The sequence below is a fragment of the Thunnus thynnus genome, chromosome 1 (genome assembly GCF_963924715.1).
Source record: "Thunnus thynnus chromosome 1, fThuThy2.1, whole genome shotgun sequence".
Classification (NCBI taxonomy): domain Eukaryota; kingdom Metazoa; phylum Chordata; class Actinopteri; order Scombriformes; family Scombridae; genus Thunnus; species Thunnus thynnus.
The window spans coordinates 23,799,179-23,819,770 of NC_089517.1; the positions used below are offsets into that span (position 1 = coordinate 23,799,179).

The 20,592-nt window shown below is 38.3% G+C and overlaps 2 protein-coding genes across 2 annotated transcripts; both read left to right on the forward strand.

Annotated features, from left to right (window-relative positions):
• Window positions 1-3,361: 3,361 nt before the first annotated feature.
• On the forward strand, window positions 3,362-7,057 carry mpc1 (mitochondrial pyruvate carrier 1). Its single transcript, XM_067591575.1, has 4 exons — window positions 3,362-3,560; window positions 5,043-5,139; window positions 5,655-5,787; window positions 6,088-7,057. The coding sequence occupies exons 1-4, from the start codon at window positions 3,486-3,488 to the stop codon at window positions 6,110-6,112; spliced, it is 330 nt and encodes a 109-aa protein (XP_067447676.1). The 5' UTR covers window positions 3,362-3,485; the 3' UTR covers window positions 6,113-7,057.
• Window positions 7,058-8,973: 1,916 nt separating this feature from the next.
• Window positions 8,974-16,023, forward strand: kifbp (kinesin family binding protein). Its single transcript, XM_067591585.1, has 13 exons — window positions 8,974-9,461; window positions 9,872-9,970; window positions 10,634-10,707; window positions 10,935-10,993; window positions 11,230-11,354; window positions 11,495-11,588; window positions 12,064-12,176; window positions 12,446-12,595; window positions 12,942-13,016; window positions 13,263-13,425; window positions 13,557-13,731; window positions 13,819-14,004; window positions 14,183-16,023. Exons 1-13 carry the CDS (start codon window positions 9,006-9,008, stop codon window positions 14,319-14,321), a joined length of 1,908 nt encoding a protein of 635 aa, XP_067447686.1. The 5' UTR covers window positions 8,974-9,005; the 3' UTR covers window positions 14,322-16,023.
• Window positions 16,024-20,592: the final 4,569 nt, after the last annotated feature.

A 20,592-nucleotide genomic window follows, 5' to 3' on the forward strand; every position in this document is an offset into this window, starting at 1 on the left:
ACAGTGGACTCAGGAAGTAATATGGTTAATGTTGTGAAGTTTTTCTCCTCTGCTGCACCCATTTTTTTACTTACATTTTGTATCATCGGTCATCTGTGTTTTTTCTTTTGTAAGATACAAAATATAGAATCTGGACTTATGGTTAATACCAACTCTCTATATCTTTTTCCACCTTTCCACAGCATGGAACAGAATATCTTACTTTTCATTACTTTCTTTTCTTCTTCTTTTCTCTTAGTGTACCTACATCCCCTGCTGGTTACATACCATGCTACCTTTTATTGCAGTTTTATTTTTGTCTTTTTTTAAGGCATTGCATTTGTGTCTGTTGTATTATATGCTGGTAATAGTAAACACAAACACATTTGACACCAAATTTAATGATGACATTATTTTCTACAATTGCTGTTTTTTTATGTGTACGAAAAAACTTAATAAAGTTTACTTTTCACCCTTATTGGGGAAACTTAAGCTACTGTATTTGAGTATGTGTATGTGCAAGTATTTGCATGTATGTGTGTGTGAGCTGTGTATGTATGGGTGCATTTATCTGTACCTTTTCCCAATACTTTCAGGAGGGCAACGTAGGCTACTCTTGTAATTAGCCTATATGATTATAATGTAAAAAAAAATCAGTACCATGTGATGATGAAATGATGAAAGCTGTAGAGCATTTTGTGAATTTGAGTTTAGAAACTAAGCACAGTATCTACACTCAGTTGTAGTAGTACAGATGTAAATATTAGAGTTTTAATTTCCAAAAAAAAGAGAGTAAGTGTCTCTATAAAAATGTAACAGGCTAGTCAGGTTCTCAACGTAGAGGTTTTAGTTTCGTAAAAGAGGATGTGCTGGTGCAAAGCTCAAATCAGTAATTAATTCTGTAGTCTATTAACAAACAACAACAATGTAAAACAGGTATATTTATTTCTCTAGCTCTGTTTCTCATACACACTCAAATGTTATCATGGTATTTTCAACTGATCACTTTTAAATTGACCAGGTAGGCTATGATCAGTGCATCGCTCTCTGTTTCTTTTTTCCTGTTTATAGAATGTTTTGGCTGGATAAATAATGTAGGTTAATGTCAATACTTTTTTTTTTTTTTTTTTTTAATTATATTTTGGGAAGCAAATCAAACTAACTAACAAAGTTTGTTAAGGAGACACAGTGCTGATATGGCAGAAACAATCTCACAGACAACAATATCCAGACCTGAACAAATGAGATGAACACTATCTGAATGGAGAGATACAACTAGAGGTAAAAGAGAAATAATTAGAAGAATTAAAAGTTTTTTTGGGGGGGCAACTGACCCTTTAAAAGGACCTCTATGAAGGAGGTACAGGTGTATCTGAGGAACTAAAAAGTTCACCTCCGTCATAAACAGACCATTAAGTCCCAGAACACAACAGCACTGACCTACCTGTCCAATCAGATGGCAGCCTACAATAAAATGTTATTTTGTTAATGATTTACTTTAATGATAAGAAAGGCTGTGTTCAGCTGCATGCAGTAATGCCACTGTAGCAGACATTAAAGCAGCAAAACTGAACTGAAACTGAGTTTTCTCTGATCTGACTTTTGGATTTTTAACTTGAAATGAAAATGTCCCAACAGCTGTGATGGCGCTCTGGATTCATCCAGAAAAACAAACTATTTCACTGTATAAGCATAGAATCTGTGTAACAACTGACCTGTCGGATGTGTAGAGGAAACACTAACATTAATTACCATTAAATCCTGACCAATCATGTTGGCGTGTCAGGAGATTTAATTGGTCATTGATGAAGTTACAGCTTCTGCACACAGCATTCTCTAAATTTGGAGATGGCTGCTAGCACAATAATCAGATGTCACTGTATTTACACTGTTTTATGCCAATATACATCCACCAACTGTGCGTTCCTGTGCTGAAGGAAGCAACTGGTCTGTGGATTTAAACCCTGTCATGATCATTAAAGGAGTGATGTTATTGTTGGGGTTTCCGTCCAATGTGTTCCTGTGAGGGCAGGAGCTTCACATTGTGAATGAGTTCAGTTATCTTGGGGTCACATTGAACTCCAAATTAACCTTTAAAAGTCATGTGAAAAAGGTTTCAAACAATAGTAAACTTCTTTCACACATAGATTACTGTTTTACTAACTGGTCACTTACTTAACAACACCAATAAAATTACTCTTCAAGGAAGCCATAAAAATTCTTGATAAAAAAACACACTCTCTTCCCATTATTGTAACATCCTGGAAAAATATCATTTATTGAGTTTTGAGAACTTTATTTATTTTTATTTTTTTTTAAATATGCTCGTATTATGTATATGGCTTTGCATGGGCTTGTCCCACCTCCTTTACATGAATTCATTAAACAGAGGGCTGACATTTGCAATAGCACCAGGGCCACCACTAGAGGGGACTGTGTGGTGCCATATAAACACACCATATTGGGACAAACTGCGCTGTCAGTTAAAGGGAGTGAATGTTGAAATGCCCTACCACCTGCAAGAGGGGAGTGCCCCACATATCCCACCTTTAAGACTCATCTCAAACAAAGTAAACCAGAACTGTGAAGCACTTTTTATATTGTGCTATTGCCTCATCTACCTCAGCTAACAATTTGCAATATTTGTGATGCATGGATGGACTCAATATACTTCTCTGGCTTGTGCAAAGTTTACACTATGTTTTGCCATGTTCTTGTATGGCTGTTGTATCGCTTTGTATTGCTATAGGATTGATATTCAGATTCTTTTATTTGTTTTTAAAGCTCTGAATGGTTTGGCAGTCAGTCCATATTCTACATCCAGACCCCTCAGATCCTCTGATCAGTTACACCTCTCATTTTCTAGTCAAAACCAAAAGATGATCGAGCTTTTTCCATCGCTGCTCGCAGACTGCGGAACGGTTTGCACCCCTCACCGTCAGAACTTGTATCACAACTTTTAAATCCCAGCTAAAGACCGACCTTTATAGAATCACCTTTAAGTCCCCTTAATTTTTTTATAGCATTAACATTGTTAATTGTGTCTATTACAATTTACGTATTTATTTTATTTTGTTTTGTTTTAATTCTTCAACTGTATTTTTACATTTCTCTGTAAAGCACTACAGTCAGCTCCTGTTCTTTTTAAGTGTGCTCTCCTATGAATAAATTCGACCTGACTTTGAAAATGAAGAAAGCTCTGTTGTTCGCATCCCAGCACCTCTCGTAGTTCATCTTGGCCACCTTTTCTTCACGGCCGTTGTTTTACAGCCTCAATCTTATCTAGTCAATTGTTCCTACACTGGTCATCTTCGATCCCAATAATGGGTTTTGCAAACAGACGGCCGTCTGAGATCGCGCCGCCTATTTGCGACAGTGTCGTAAAGCTCAAATGTTGTGGTTGGAAATTCGTCCTCTGAGTAGAGCTTTCAGCTTGTCGCCCTTCAGCAGTGACAGAATACTCTTGTCGTCCAAAAACAGACACCACACCAGTCCAGCGTTAAACCATGGCGGGGACGGTTGCAAGGAAAGCTGTAGACTACCTGAAGAGCAAAGAATTCAGGGATTATTTGACGAGGTGTGTGTCAGAAACGGCTACATTTTTCTATTAGCAAGCATGCTAATGTAACCAGCTAGTTGGATGTCGAGTATAGGTTACAGCTAAAGTTAGCTAATGTTTAACAGCCAGCTGAGTTTGTCTGTTAAGTCTACGTTTTAATCAGATGCCATGAACATTTTGAGCATCAATTTGTGTTACATTGGCATCGTTTTTTACATGTGTAAACTTTCAAGGACGACGGGCTTTTGTGTGTGTGTAGGATAGTTAACAGCAGATTGTTATTGTTTTACATTTTCTAACTTAACTTACAGAGGAGAAATATTGTCATTTGCTGTAGAGTCAAACTCAAGTGGGTTGTAGCTTGTGAGAGGCTAATAAGGTCGCAGGGAAACATCTAACTTACTTAGCCTGCAGTAAAAGGATTGAATATTTGTGTTGGGAGGTGTGGCCAATGTAAAATCTGGATTCAGAGTTAAAGGCAAGTGAGAACTATTATTACTTCTTGACATGTTGTCAAGACGTTAGTTAATCTGTACATGTTGTCCTGGTTGTGTGTGCACACTTGCAACAGATTAGCTATATGCCTGAAATGTAGACTGAAGGTTAAAGAGTGATATAGTGATGCAAGAGACCATCTTTGTTTACTTTGTCATAGACAAAAATGGTTATCTCTTGGTAATTTTTTGTTACCTCTAGGAGATACAGTACAAAGTCAAACAAACGCCCTCTAGATTTGTTTGAGGCACACGTTATGATGGCTTTAACACCATCTCTGTGCTCTTTCAGGAATCTTAACAACAAAACTCTTCCTTTGCTGGTGTATTTTGTCTTATTTTAGCAAATACAGAAATGGCTCTAAGTTGACTAAAGTTGACTCTTAAGTGTAATTAAATATTTCACTCTAGGGGCTGAAATGTTATCATGCTCATTATAAGCTAATTTAATGATGTGAAGACAAAGCAAACTGAGTTACCCACTGTGAATCCGGGCTTCATTAATTGTACCAGTTCTGGCAGAAACAGACCTGTGACCTATTTGATGTGGTAGTCGCCCTTGTGTGACCTAGCTAGCATCAGTATGACTTATGTGTATTTATGTTCTTTTCTCTTCTATGTGACCCTGGAAATAAAAAAACAAAACATAATCCAACAGCACGGTGAGTCCTTATCTGATCTATCTGTCAGTATGTCTGTTTCTATACCTGTGTTCCTCCTTGTTTGTGATTCCCTGCTGTTTTTTTTCCCTGACTATCTTTCTGTGAGACTATGGTTATTTGTGCTGTATAGTTGTAGCTATTAATTTAACATACAAAATGTGTGTTGGTGTATATTTTTAAATCTTTACTATCATGTTCTTGAACCTATGTATTTTTTACATCAGTACTTCTTATAATGGGATTCAGATTTTGCAGGTTTTACTCTTGTATAGTTGTGTTCTACTGTACAACCGGCGCAAGATAAATGTCTAAACTGTATTTTGTCACTTTTTTTGTGTGTGTGTACAGCATTTCTGGGGTCCCGTAGCAAACTGGGGTCTTCCTATAGCCGCCATCACAGACATGAAGAAGAGTCCTGAGATTATCAGTGGCAGGATGACCTTCGGTAAGACACACAGACGCGTATGCTGATAAACCCAGATGTAGGCTACACGCAATACCCCCCATCCTTTTGTAGTTTATCTTGTTAGGGTACAGGTTGTAATTTACACTCTCAGTCTCAAGGTTAAAGAGAAACAAGAGATACTCTAAAGTAAACTACAACTGCAGTTCTTTAAATATTTCCTCTGACTGTCTGCTTTCTAGGTCACATTCTGAATAAGAGAGCTTTAACTTTGGCCTCAAATGGGCCTTGAAGGAACAGAAAACCTGCCAGAAGAGTTTGAGTAATTTATCTGATGTATTAGGCATATACAGCTGTGGAGACGGGAATTCATTTCTGTGTTGGAATTGTGATTTGCTTAAAATCTATAAGGTTTAGATGCTTAATATCCTGTATGACTAAATGACATTTTTATCATTCATGTTTTATTAGTACTAGAAAGTGTCCACCAGTAAATGTTTTATAAGAAGACAGTCCTGTAATAAACTTTCGCCTGTGTGCTTGCTCCCTCCTCTCAGCTCTGACCTGTTATTCGCTGCTCTTCATGCGGTTCGCCTACAAGGTGCAACCACGCAACTGGCTACTGTTTGCTTGCCATGCTACCAACGAGACGGCACAACTAATCCAGGGATGTCGTCTCATCAAATACAAGTAAGACATATTATAGTCTGTGTTTTCATTTTATATTTTATACGTCCAGATTATTAGGGTTTTCAGTTATTTTAAACCAGGGGCTTAATTCGGCACTGTTACTATTGACTGATAAAAAGTTCATCAGTGACTTAACTGAAGAATTATGAGGAAGCGCAATGCTGTAAGATACATAGAGATTAACATGATAAGGAGATCTAGGATTAGACCTAGGTTGAAGAAAGCTGGAGTAATCTTTTATATTTAGATCCTGTAATAAAAAGAATGACATGCACTCTGACTGTTCCTGTATCATTTCAGCATGGAGAAGAAGACAGTGTCTTAGTGGCAAAGTGAAGCACATGCAGAACCTTCACCATGCTGCTAGGAGAAAGCCACCTAAACCTGGACATCAAAACTTGTGCATCTAAACTTCTTCTTTAATCATTGACACCGTGGCACTTAGACCATTTTTTAACCCGATGTTATCAAGATTTATCATCCTCCGTGAAGTTTTAGACACTTTTTACTACACATACAGAAAAAAAACAGACGGTTTCTTCCAAGAATTAAGGTCAACTGCTGTGATTTATTTTTACACTTTGTGCAACATTCAACATGTCACACAAACACAATGTGGGTGGATGTACACTCAGCTAACCAGCCTGACAGTTGCATATTAGATCCAGTGTCTGTTTCACATGTTCAAACTAGGCTGATCATTATTCATTCATTAAACATTTAATTTTGGTTCAGTATCATTAATATTTTTATTACTGTCTCACGTTCTTAGTAATTGAAATATTAATGATATATTAGAGAGTACTAAGCCTGAGGTCAGTTTGTGAAAATATGTCCAAAGTGTAGCAGAGTATCACTGGTTAACAGAGTTAACACACACAGTGCTAAACTGTCTGTCTGTTGTGCCCTGGAGAAAGGTATTACACTGGTGAAAGAATATAGAGTGTGTTTGAGAATCTAATTTGGAATTGATTTATTTCAGTAATAACAAATCATTATTTTAACAAATGTTTAAATTGTAAAAATTGAATACAAAGTCTTTTATGTTGTGAAGCTGCCCACACTGTAAAGCTGTATAGTTAGGTTGCAAGCTGAGTTATAATCCTGTATGACTGGGTAAGTCTGTGATGACCAAATCATGTATTGTGTGTTATTGCCATGTGTCATTCAAGCTAATTTATTCTTATTATATAACGCACATTCATTTCTCCCTGATCAATGATCTGATCCTTTGGTTTCATTAGAATAAACTGGCTATAACCAACTTGAACAGAGTTCAGTGAGTGATTTCTTTAATTTTTGCTTGAGGTTAGGTTTTGAACCTACAGTCCACATCCTGCTCCATGGACATTGTTGAGGATCAGGTGACCTTTTACACATTTTACCATGAAAACATGAAAGAGGACACTGCTCCGTATTTACACTCAACACTCTGCAACCTAATGCCCTTGTTAAATTAACCCTAAACATTAAACACATATTTTCAACAAAGTTAGAAAGTACAAATCAAATTAACTTGAAATGAAGGAAGGGTATTTCATGTTTTATATATAAACTCCAGTTTTTGAGCTTTTAAGTGGAAACAATTGCTGATAACACTTGTTTATTTCACCATCACCTTCTGCACACTGAACATCAACTTCGTCAAAACCAGTGGTGGATGCAGCTTCAGCTCCTTTGCAGTTAAAGTAGTAATATTACAAAGTAGAACTACTCCATTAAGTAATAATCCTGCATTTTGATTTTTACTAAACTAAAAGTGCTAAAAGTATTATCAGCAAATGCACAAAATGACAAATAAGAAATGTTCATTATACGGAATTGACACTTTGAGAATGTTGCATATTATTACAGATGTGTTAACTTGGAGAAGCAGCATTTTGATGTTTTAGTTGGATAATTGAATCAATAACAATGCATCATATTTTAAAAACTGATCATATGCTTTGTATGTAAAATCTGAATCTGCAGAGTAAATAATTCTACTGTAGCTATCAAAGATGTAAATTGTAGTGGTCTAAAGGCATAAAGTAGCATAAAATGGAAGTACTCAAAGTACAAGGATCTTAAACTTGTACTTACTGTATGTATAATACTAGTAAGTATTAAATGTACTTCTTCAAGTGGTTCAAGTACTCAAAATTGAAATAGAAGTTCAAATTAAGTTTTCTGATGAATGGATGTTGGACTCACTGACTTTCCAAACTGAAACCTTAAATTGTGTAAAAATTGTGAAAATGTATCTTTACCCAAGTACTGGACTTAAGTACAATTTTGAGGTACTTGACTTGTGTATGTCCATTTTATACCACTTTATACTTCTACTCCACTACATTTATCCAGCAGCTATAAGTAGTTACCTTGCAGGTGAATTTTTTACATTTAAAAATCATTTAATAATCTTAGAAAAATGCAATACCCTGTTGAAGATGCAAATAGACTTAAAGAGTGTAAAGGGGTGACAGACACCCATAGAATGAAGAGGTTTGACAAAGTATGAAAAGTATGAGACTTGCTTCACTTTGATGTGGAGTGCTTGCCTGATAGAGCGTTCTTGGACCATATGTCGTACCCAGTAAGGCAGCATGTTCCCAAACCTTTGGAAGTTTGGTCATAGTTTGTTTGTATGTATGTATGTTAAATGTGGGGAGAATGATTGTGGAGACTGTGAGAAAGATCCAGAGTGTCTTCTTTGCAAAGGGAATCATGCAGCAGGGAGGACAACTCCCCGAAGAGAGTAAGGGAGGCAGCAATAATCAGGGTTAGATCTAAGAAAAGACTTAAGTATGAGGAAGTAGGTAAGAATGTTATGATATGAGACCAGAAACCAGTCGGGAAGCATACTGAGTTTTGCTTTTGTAAGGATCAGGTGAAGTTTTTGGCCTTTTTGGCAGTGGTAATTAACTGTACTGCTGTAATAGAAAGAAAATCTGAGAAAACTAACATAATTGTAGATACAGCAAGGAGATTTCTAGGTGTTGTGGGAGATTCTGGAGAAGGTCGGCAGCAGCTATTGAGATAAGCTTTTAGTTTCTCTCAAACACCTAAAAATAGAGCATTTATAGCTGAGTGGGAAATGGGTGGGACGGGGTTATTATTATTTTATTTAGTCAGTGGTTATTTTTAGTATAAATCCAGTAGGTGGCGGTATGCACCTTAAAGTTGTTTTGCTATCTACCAGGAAAGTGAGAGAAGAAGAAGAATAAAGATCAAACAACATGGCGTCCCTAAACAGTGATGAGTGGAAAGCTATCTGCGACAAATTCACCAACGCCCAAAACCTCACAGATGTAGAATCACGAAAAGACCCAGAAACCGACCCCTTTCGCTCCAAGTACAAGGCCAGAGAGCTCCTCAGGGAGATATACTGCTCGCTGAAGAGTTTCGAGGCCGGCGATGGCGAGGAGGACAGCGGCGGAGAGAGCGGCGAGCAGCGGCCGACGGAGGAGCCGGTGGACGGGCAGAGGGACGACTTGTTCGGTCAGGGCTCCAGCGGCGACACGCCAGCCGGGCTGCGGGCCGCCAAACTCGGGGCGGTGGAGTACTATCTGGGCGTGAACCACGTCGATACAGAGGAGCTGTCAGCCGGCCAGGAGCATCTGATGAACTGCATAAAACTGCTGGAGAGATACAGGGTGTCGTCCGAGAATGTGTCTCTGTTCATCCATGTCAGGGTAACGTTAACGAATATTAAATTATGCTACAAAGCTAACAGCTGTTAGCTTAGCTGTTATGTTTTAGACATACTAGCAGAAGTCTTTTACACATATGCAGCGTGTATACAGTATATCTAAAATTAAGCACAACTAACATCTCTAAACAATCAGACCGGTGCGATATATGATAGATTATAACTGAGATGCTGCTACCCTAATATAAAAAAACCCCCCCATCATTAATGCCACTCCTTGAACCATTGTATTGTATTGCTGCTCCAACGCTACAGTCATAATACAGCAGTCAGCAAATCTAGCAAAATAATCAATGAGTAAATGGTTCTTGTTTGCCTTAAATCCATCATCCTGTAGTAGGAGATCACATGATGCTGATCACTTGCTCATGTGTTGGTTGTTTGTGTTATCAGAACCAGTTGGGCATCCTTTGGGCAGGCCGGGATGAGACAGAGACCGCCCAGGGTTTCCTGGAGACAGCAGAGGCCATCTACCAACGATATATGAAGGAGGTAAGGTTGTGTGACTGTTTACTTGACGCTGTTAGTGTGCTGACTGTAGCAGAAGAAAAGCATCAGTGCAACATGAGGAGTGTGGACGCATACTGTCGCTTTGACAGTGATAATGTTGCACTGACTGATTTTCTGACTGGTTTATTGTCTCATGACCTTGTTTGACTCCTGGCTGAAAGTAAAGCTGTGTCCAGTCTTACAACCTCAGTGACACACTGAGAGCCCTCTGTGGTGAATAGTAAATTGAGATTTTGCACACTTAATAATAATTGTTATTTTTTGTCATCACGAGCAGATTTAGTGTCACATAACTGTTATACAGAAACCTGTTTTCTCAGGAGCAAAGCCATTGCATCATTGCCTATTTAGTAATAAGTCATGTACATTTTCTGCATTTTCAGAATTTTTGATAACACATAACAATCACAGTTAACATGGTCAAAGTAAGTGTTAAAAAGTAGGATAATTTAAGTGCATTAGGTAGCAAAAAGGGAGCTGTAATTGTATTGACACAAACATTCAAAAGACAAGTTGACTGAGAAGTATTGATCTCTGGAAACAGCTGGAGAGAAAATTGCAGGGCCAACATGACTGTATTTGAAAATTGCAGTGGCTGTATCCTCTTTATCTGCAGCCATGGTGGTTGTGTTTTGTTTTTTCCAGGATGGGAGTCCTCCCACTGATATGACAGAGTACTTTTCTACTGAGGAAAAAACACATCAGGAAAGGATCAAAAGGTAACTTACAAGCTCTGACATCCCTATATGCAAACATATGCTCATTTACAGACAAACTGCCTGTTCATATTAATACAATTGTTCCAAAGTTGTCGTGATATTGGTCATAAATGCAGTCTCACTTTTCTCTTTCTCTACTTTGATTTTCCATTTCCTTATACTCCTTCCCCTCTTTCTTTCTCCCACTCTTCTTTCTATCCCTCCTGCTTTTCTTCTGTATCTACCAGGTTTGAGTTGGCCTACACCCATACCATGTACTACCTTGCTCAAGTCTATAAAAACCTTGGTGAGTCCTATCTCTGATCTATTTACTGACTAACTTATGTAGAGAACTGACAGCATTACAATCAGTTTGAATCCATTAACAGCCATCCATTTAAATGTATTTCCTCACATCTCCTTAATTGTGAGCTCCTAAATTAGATTCATATTTACTAAATACAATGCAAGTAAGTGTTGTTGTGATAATATGTTTTTTTTATTTGTTGAAAGTAATAATAACTTAAGTGTTTTGTCTCACAGGTCAAAATGAGCGTGCTGCCACCTACTGCCACAGCACCCTGCAGAGACAGTTACAGTTAAATCAGTACAGTCCGATGGAGTGGGCTCTGAACGCTGCTACACTATCACAGTATTACATCACTAAGGTAGGACTTAGAGTGATTTAAATTGGTTGAAAACAGTTGGTGTACATTTTGTAAGACCTTTTCTAGGTGTTCACTACTGTGGTCCCAGTGGTTTGTTTTCAGTGCAAGTCAAGAGGTGTGTTTGTGGGGTCTTTTTTTAGGGGCGATACATGGAGGGCAGACACTGCCTTTCAGCAGCCACCATTATATCAGGTTTGGCAGGAGAAGTTCCTTCTGAGGCCGCAGCACAGGAGAGTGAGTGTTCATCTAAACCTCTGTCAAACTGTGTGTAAAATCCAAAAAGTGTGTTTTTCTTCCTCATGTTTAAAATACAGTAAAACCTTTTTTCTGGTTCAGGATAAGCAGCAGATTGAGTTTCTGAACAGAATTAGCCAGTAATGTAAGAGTTTAACATGAGTGTGAAGATTTGTACTAGTAGACGGTAACATGTATTAACGTAAAGGCTTAGTTTATAATATTTCAAATTGTAATTAAAAACATATAAAAGTGAAAGTATTGGTTTCCTTTTTTTCTGTATTTTGTTGCCCAAATCAACTACAACCAGTCAAACAGGAGAGAACACAACTGTGTAGCTTCTTATCAGTTATTTTCTCCCTTCCTCCGTCAGACTCCTTGCCTCTCCCTCTTGACTTCATCCACATATATCTCTCATTCCTTTCCTCTCTCCTGGCATACCTTTTCATTTTTTTTCTCCTTCTGTCTGACCCAGGTGAGACAGAGAGTGAGCGTAGGGAACAGCTGAGACAGAAGAGAGCAGAGATTGCCAGATGTTGGATCAAATACTGCCTCAACCTCCTTCAGGATGCTAAGAAACTGCTAGAGGTACTTTTCTTTCTTTGGGGACATGTACTGTACTCAAAGCCAAGTCATGTATCCTTGAACCATAGATAATGCTAAATTCAAACCCAAGAGTTTCAAAAATTGACTCTTTTTGTTATGGCCAATATATGATGTGCCTGTTTGTTGAACGTAGTGTCTCTGTGTGTGCATCTATGTGAGCTTCTGTTTACTTAGCTTGGATCTACATAATTGTTATATGTGTCTGCCTGTGTGTCTCTTATATGACCGTATATGCTTGTGTTTGCGACCAGGATAACATCGGGGAGCTGGATACTGATCGTCAAGAAGAGTTGAAGAGAGCGAGAAGACTTGAGGAGGAGGAAGAAGAGAAGGGCAGGAAGAGCGCTCTGCTGTTCGGCTCTGAAGACACTTTTGACTTGATCGCGAGCCTGGAAGAGAAGGTCGGTCCTTGTTCAGCGTCTAGTATTACTGCTACTTCTACTAGCAATGCTACTGTTATATTTGTTAGTGTTCCAGATCAGGTTTTACTGCTTCTTATTATCAAAAATGATCATTATCTCATTATTGATAATGCACTATAACAATATCTAATTTTGTCATGTTTTAGTAATAAAACATTTTGATGTGATCGTATCAGTCTATATATCTAAGCAGATTCAATTGAGGACAAATCTAACAGTACACAAAGAATTAAGCTTACTGTGTCATCAGGGGGCGCCATTCTGCAAATAAATACTCAGTCCGTCATAGTAAATGTGGTCACACTGTCTGCTTTCTGATACCCAGGTGAGCTGTTTGTTCCCGCTGGACTTCACGGAGGCCAGAGCTGTGTTTCTGGTGGGACAGAATTATGTCACACAGGTATGCACAACACACACGCACACATAAACTGCTTTGAACAGATATCATCATCATCATCATAGACACAGTAAACAAGTTAACTGTCTCATTCAAACCGAGACAACATTGAAAGAGTCCTTTTATGGCCAAACACTTGATCTAATCATTGAACTTTTATAGAAAACAGTTTTTTTGTCCACTTGTCACTCTCTGTGTGTACCTAATCTTTGTGTGTGTCTACGCCTCTCTATTCTTTCATCCGCTCAGGCTAAGGAGTACTTTCAGATGGACGGCTATGTGACGGACCACATAGAAATCTTGCAGGATCACAGCTCTCTGTTTAGGGCTCTGGCTTTCTTTGAAGAGGATCTGGAGCGACGCTGCAAAATGCACAAACGACGGGTTGACATGCTGGAGCCAATCTGCAATGGTACTGTGCAAACTTCGCTCTTGAGTTGCAATTATGTTCTTCTTTTTCGGAAAGTTTTGTCTCCTTGAATATATTTATAAGATATAGTACAGTAGAAATAACAAGCTGTCACTGTGTTTGTTTCTCTGTAGACTTGAATGCCCAGTACTACCTAATGATCCGCAGACAGTTGATGTTTGAGTTGGCTGAGACCTACAATGAAATGATGGACCAGAAACTGACGCTGGCCAACAGACAAGCAGATTCACAGCCTCTAGATAACCACAGTATTAAGAAATTCAACCATCTCTGCTCTGCCTCTGCCAAGTGAGTGTATATTTATGTGTGGAGGACGCACGTGTGTCTCTGTGCATTTTACATTTACTCAGTAATTTGTAATCATCTCTTCTCCAGGTACTTCCAGATGTTTCTAGACTCTCTGCGTTCTCCGGAGGGGAAGTTACCGGAGCACCTGGAAGAGGAGGTGCTCAGACCGGCTCTGGTGGCCCGCTTCAGAGTAGCCCGACTGTACAGCAAGCTTATCTGCTCTTTACCCTCTGCACAGCTGGACAACCTCAACAAGGCTCTGGAAAACTACAAGTATGACGATACATTTGTTTATTTATGATGATACATTCAAACACATTTTGAGTGGCAAAGTGAAAGACTATAGAATGACAACAAGTACAAGGAAAGAATTGTTGAGAGCTATTAAAATAAATAGGAGTACTGTGTTTAATGTGTTGACCATCACTTTCATCCTCCACCTGTTGTCTAGATACGTGGTGCACTATTGTGAAGGCCACCCCGAGGCGGCAGCCACCGTGGAGACGGAGCTGGAGTTGAGTAAAGAGATGGTTGGCCTACTCCCTCTCAAAATAAACCGCCTTAAAGCAAGAATGGCGGCGAACAACTGAAGGACGCCACTGTTCGCTGACTGGTTGTGGGTTGTCCAACCAAATCAGCCAGTCTCGTCTGAATTAACCACCTAATGATCAATGGACACTACTGTACCAACAATTAGAGAAACCAGATGGCAGATTTACTGACTTTCTCTTGCTTATTTGAATTCATCATTGCCTCTTGTTTGTGCTGCTTTCACAACACTTCTGAACATATTACAGTCTGTACATATGTGCTTTCATCTGTGTAGTAAAATGTGTTGACAATTTACTTTAATTCAGACAGCACAGAAAATTGATTCACTTCAAAACTACAGTTGTATGAAAAAGTGTGGGCTCCCCTTGACAAATAACATATTTTTTGGATTTTTTAAATTGAAAAGATATGATACAGCCTCTCTAAGATATGGAACATAAAACATGCGTAGTTACTTTTTATGTCATAAATGGAACAAAAAAAACAATCCTTTTTTCAGCTTCAGTGCAACTCTCACAGAACAGCTGCAGTCTTTCTAAGTTTATCACTGAAATTTCATCAAGGCGCTCGCAGAAAAAAAAAAAAGCTGCTTGCACTGTGAGTCCCTATTGCACCGTTATGGCAGATATGTACATAATAGATTTCTATTATATATTGTTTTGTGTTTCCAGTGTCCTCTGTGACTCTGGTCTAATTCATACTTTGTATCTTTTATTGTTAATCATATTGGTTCTCATTTAATGTTGCCTTATTTTCTGTTTAGCACATCAGCACTTTGTGTCTGATGGTTAAAACAAATATAAAAGCCTACTGTGAGAAGGATTGGTTTCACCATGGCGTAAAGAGACAGAGAGAAGTTCAGATGCTGATGCTGTTACTCTACAGCTAAACTAAAACTTGTGTAAAACTGTTGTATTTTGTTAAAGACATGTGTGGAACATCACAGTGAGTTTGTCAAACATACTACAAGTAATTACAACCTCGTCGACGATTGACACGACATAATCTGCATGATGCCGGCTTCATCCACTTGAAACTGTATATCTGTATATAAACCAACAAAGTGATACACACTTAAAATACCAATGTGTTCTTTTTACTTGCAATGAGAAGTTGTGTGTAAAATCAGTCTTTTCAGTGATAGGTCTCCAAATAACAGAAGTACTGAGGTATTTTAATGACTGTGGGTCCCTGAGTAAAAGGCTAAAACTATCTCAGTTTGGGGCCCAGATGAGTTTAAGAACCTTTAATTTCCCAGACTATTAAATTTGTATTGTCTAAAACTGTGTCTGCTATAAACAAAATAATGTCTTAAACTGACTGACTATGTGTTGATGTGCTATAAAAGTTACAGTACATCTCAACTCTTCTTGTCAAGTATGTCTTTAAATTGTACTTCCTCCACAGTTGTGACATTGCAAGGCTTCTTATCCTGTATGTGTCCCATGTTATATCAGCAGTGTTGCGTACTATTTCCTACATTGTGTAGCAGAGTTAAATCTTTTTTTTCCCCCATATTTCAAATCGATAGTAAAAAGTCCAAGGCAACTGCTGGGTTAAAGTTAATTGTAAGATGAAGCATTTGCAGCAGAGTTCAATATAGGAGCTGATGCATGACTAATATTCAGCTAACCATGAGACCATGCAACATTGATCTACTCTATACTGCTTCCTGTCTGAGGGTAGTAAGGTTTGTGGTGAAGCTTTACTACTGCACGATAAACAAATCAACAGACCTGATCTGAGTTGACACTGTGTTTCTTTAAAGAGTAACTACACTGAATCATTTTTTTCATGCTGTACACATAATCACGTAGGCTCATGTTGGTACTCCTGCTTCTATTCATTGCCAGACAAATTCACATTTGACTCTAACGGTGATGCTGTCTGTGGCCCACCAGCATATGTACTTTTATCTAAAGCTCAGAAATTTTAATATCAACAGCTTTTTTATGAAAATGTTTTTTTCTTGTTTTATTGAGTCTGTTTTAACCTTTTCTTTTATCTGCTGGTTTGGGTCACTTACCCTGAAAAACAGGAATAGGTTGGAAGGTATTGTAAGAATGTGCAGTAAAATCACTGGCAAGAATCTTAAGGAACTCTTCCTGTCATACAAAGTCAGAGCCACAAAGAAGGCCCGGTCAGTCCTGGCTGACTGTAGTCACACCCTGTTCAATGAGTACAAGTTGCTTCTATGTGGTCGCAGATATATTCTGCCTAGATGCAGGACTAATAGACTTAAAAACTCATTTGCTGCTACCACTGGCTTTTTGAATAGTATTATGTAATTCTTTGTCTGTTTTGTGTAATTTTTTTGAGTGTAAGTCGGTGTGTGTTGTTGATTGTATTTATTTACTGCTGGCTGTGCAACAAATTGCTCCTTGGGGATAACAAAGATTACCTTGACCTTGACATTTGTCTCTGCTTAGATTTTGAAATTCAGTTCAGCTGAATGATAATTGTGACAAAATAGGAAAGACTCCAAGGTCAATTTTGTATATTTGCCTGAAGTTTTTATGTTTTGACAAGTCAGAATGTCTGCTGTTAAATGGTCTGTTGACTTGCAATGGGTGAAGCGGCAGTTCAAGTCTCAGTTGGACCCATCCTGCCGCTTCTTCTTCCATTCTTTTGGCTTCCTCAACCCCCGAAAGTGGCGGGCACTTTTCCAGGTTGAAATATTTGGGAACTTCTCCACAGACACTTCAGCCTCCTCAGGGGATAAGCTTCCAGCTTGGCAGAGCTCAAGGTTGAGTGAGATCTGTGTGTTGCCATCATTTGACAGAACGCCTCCTGCTTAGCACTTAGGTTCTAGATCAGATGCAGGTCCTCTTTCACTCGGTTTGCATAAGACTTGATTTCCATCTCAAGCCTACGCTGAAGGAACTCAGCAGTCAGTGTCAAACAGTTTGGCTGACCTCCTGGTGTGAAAACCTGATCTTCTCCAGTTCTTGTTTAAGAAGCATGCTTTTCTCCCTCTCCAGCTGCAGTTCAGCCATAAACTTCTCTTGGCCGATTATGCGCCACTTTCAACTCCTCATAATCAGAGGAAAAAACAATACCAAACTTAAGCACTACTCAAAAGAAACACAAATTGCAAATGCAGTTATCACAAACAATTTGAAACCCAGAACACATTCAAAATGCACACAATCCTCTTCATCACCGAGACAGAGTATATGCTCTGTGAGTTCAGAGTGAAAACAAATAGGCAACCCAAATAATCATCATGCAAGATGGTCTTCTAAAGAAACTAAAATCAGCTTTCTCCCACTCAGTCTAGCCCAAACTAAAAGGGAGAAAAGTCTGAGGGCCTCTGGAGGACTGGTGGAGAATGGCAGCTAGGGACACAGAGTCTGCAAACAGACCCATAACAATTGGATCTGAGCCCTCATATAACAGTCCCTCATCTACTGCATGTTCTTTGGCTCTTAGAAGCAAGTATCAAACTTATGCTGTTTTCTAAAGAGCATGCATATATATCAATATCTCAAAAATCAATATCTGTTTTCTCGTGTTTTTGATTTTTTAATTAGCAAATGTTTGAACTTCCCTCTTTTGTTAAACCAAAAAAAACTGATTAGATTAGCTAATATTGTTATCAGTCGCTGCTCCACTTCCCCTTCATAGCCGTCTTCTGTAGAGCCCAGATATATTTGTTTTCATTTGCCCTGCTGCAGACATGGTGAAACAATCCTATTGTTTTTTAATATATGTTAACGACTGTGTGTGTGTTTTCTGTGTTTCTGCATGTGTGTGTGTCTGAGAGTGTGAAAATAGAGCTATCTCTGCTGCCATAAACTCTGATTACTCGGACAATAGTCTTGAATCCCACATAATGTGACAGGGGTGAGAATAGAAACCAAGCTGACTGTAATAGCTGACTTTTTATAGGTGTAATAACACACTGGCTGCTGCAGGAAAACACATATATATCAAACATATATCAGATTAAGTGATTGTACAGGAATTATAGTGTTTTTTTAACGGCTTGTGGGGGAGAGAATAGGAGCAGCAAATTGATGATGTGTGTCAGTTGGTTTATGTATCTCCTAAGTGTGTCACTCACAATATGTATTTGTGTGCGTGTGCGTTAGTGTGGTGATGAGGATGGGCAGACTAGAGTGTCATTTCCTGAGGGAAAATGATAGCAACTGATGTAACCACTTCCTGTGGCATCATACCGATATGTCAGCTAAAACAAACTTCTTTCCTGCTCTGGGTCGTCTTCTCTTCTCGCCTAAAACTCAGATGAGAAAAAGGGGGCAGAAAAGACGCAGAGACGTAACAGAAAAATAAAAGTAAGAAGAACACGTCAGTCAAAGAGAGGAATGCAGTATTCAGTCCATGAGCCACCTCTATCTCTGTTGTACAAGAACTCGACAAATATTTGACAGAGCGCTGACAGTAACACACACACACACACACACACATACACACACACACACATACACACACACACAGAGGTCAGTGGGTCAGACTGCTCAAGTATATTGAAGAAGAGGCCTTCCAAACATCATAAAAACTTTGTTATACACACTGTTGTAATGTGTGTGTGTGTGTGTGTGTGTGTGTGTGTGTGTGTGTATGGGTCCCAGAGATGTTCTTTACCACCACAGCCATCTGGCCCTGTTGTTTACAGGGCCAGAATTGTGGAAAACAAGAAAAATGAGCTTTAGGATGGATGAGGGTGATGTTGGGGCCCTCCGGTGCTGTAAAATGACTCCATTCTATCTCCTCTGACCTTTTAAGTTATTTGAAATTGCCTCAAGAGCAAAAATAACTAACTAAATAAATAAAAATGGTTTCTTCTATTGCACTCAGATGCATCCTGTTGAATATGTCTGTCTGTCTGTATTTGTTGTTGTATGTTTCCCCTTTCCTTGTCACGTCTTGTCAGTCGCTTGCCTTGCATTTTCAATAAAAGATGAAACATTTTAAATAAATGAATAAATAAAAAAAAACAGACATAACTATCCATTTTCAGTCTGATCAACACATGTCTCTGATCATTACATGTCATACCACTGCATGACTGAGCCTATGGTTTATGTCATAAACTAAACAGGCCGCAAGCTAATTGAGAATACTGTTTGATGTTTTAAATAACTTTGGCCAAATCTAAAAAATAAAAAAAAGTCCAACATTCCAACATTGCAGATGTTTTTTGGTGCTCACTTTGAAGGTTTTTTGTTTTTTATTTAAAAAAAGAGAAAAAAAAGGAGATCCAAAAATCTGATGAAGCTGGGAAGGGACAGAGTGTACTTGTTCAATCAATGCCTGTGTCTGTGCAAAATATTAATCTAATTTCCACAACACCTACATTAGAAATTCTGGATGCCTGCATTTTTTTTCTTCTTAATTTTTTAAAAACTGACAGAAAAGGGGAAGTTGACCTCCCCGGATCCATCATTTATTCTTGCGTAGAAACACATACACATTGCATCACATGCTTGCGACATAAAATTCCTTACTGTTTCATTCGTATTTAGAGCTTCTGACGGCTCCAGCTTCCTGCAACTTCTGAGTCACCATCAATGGCATTAATCCAGTAAATACTCCTCATCTGCCTGAGGCCCTGTAACATACCAACTGTTGATGCTTGAAATGTCTTAACTTGTGTTTACCAGACTTACATCGCAGGAAGAAACACACACAGATACACACAGACGTGGAAGCAGTTTTGAGATCTTTTAGCTTTAAGTAGAGGTGATAATACCACAGTGTAAAAATGCTCCATTATAATTAAGAATCAGGGGCAAAATGTATGATTTTTTAAGTATTCTTAGTACATAGAATGACCTGATTCACAGTGATATTTATCATCTATATATTTTTGGATTATTATTACTTATGCATCAATAATCAATATTTTAATGTTTTCAAGCTAATTTTGTTTACTTTAAATGATGTCAGGTTGTTTAATCTCCAATAATGGATGATATTTTATTAGCTGATCATATGTCAAATACAGCTGTCAAATAAATATTGAGTAAATGAGTGAAAAAGTACAAATTTTCCCTTTTTAAATGTGACATGGTGGAAGTGTAAAGTAGAAGAAAATGTAAAATACTCAAGTAAAGTACAGAGAATGGATTTACTTACATTCATCTAATGACAAGCTCAAGTGTGTACATACTGTAAACCTGCAGGTCATATGGAGACACATTAAAGTACAACGTAAGCACACAACATAAACACACACAGTGAGGTCACTCAGTAGTAATGTGTTACACAGGTGTCTCAGGAGGCTCCCAGTACGTCCCCACCTTATAATGGCTTTTCCTTGTGTTAACTAAGGTGATACTGTTG

Bases quoted from the DNA above. Each gene is read 5' to 3' on its own strand.
- mpc1 (XM_067591575.1), top strand. From the start codon at position 3,486: ATGGCGGGGACGGTTGCAAGGAAAGCTGTAGACTACCTGAAGAGCAAA. The intron at 3,561-5,042 runs GTGTCAGAAACG...GTGTGTGTACAG, and splicing joins GGGATTATTTGACGAGGTGT to CATTTCTGGGGTCCCGTAGC. The intron at 5,140-5,654 runs GTAAGACACACA...CCCTCCTCTCAG, and splicing joins CAGTGGCAGGATGACCTTCG to CTCTGACCTGTTATTCGCTG.
- kifbp (XM_067591585.1), top strand. From the start codon at position 9,006: ATGGCGTCCCTAAACAGTGATGAGTGGAAAGCTATCTGCGACAAATTC. The intron at 12,596-12,941 runs GTCGGTCCTTGT...TCTGATACCCAG, and splicing joins TCGCGAGCCTGGAAGAGAAG to GTGAGCTGTTTGTTCCCGCT. The intron at 13,017-13,262 runs GTATGCACAACA...TCATCCGCTCAG, and splicing joins GACAGAATTATGTCACACAG to GCTAAGGAGTACTTTCAGAT.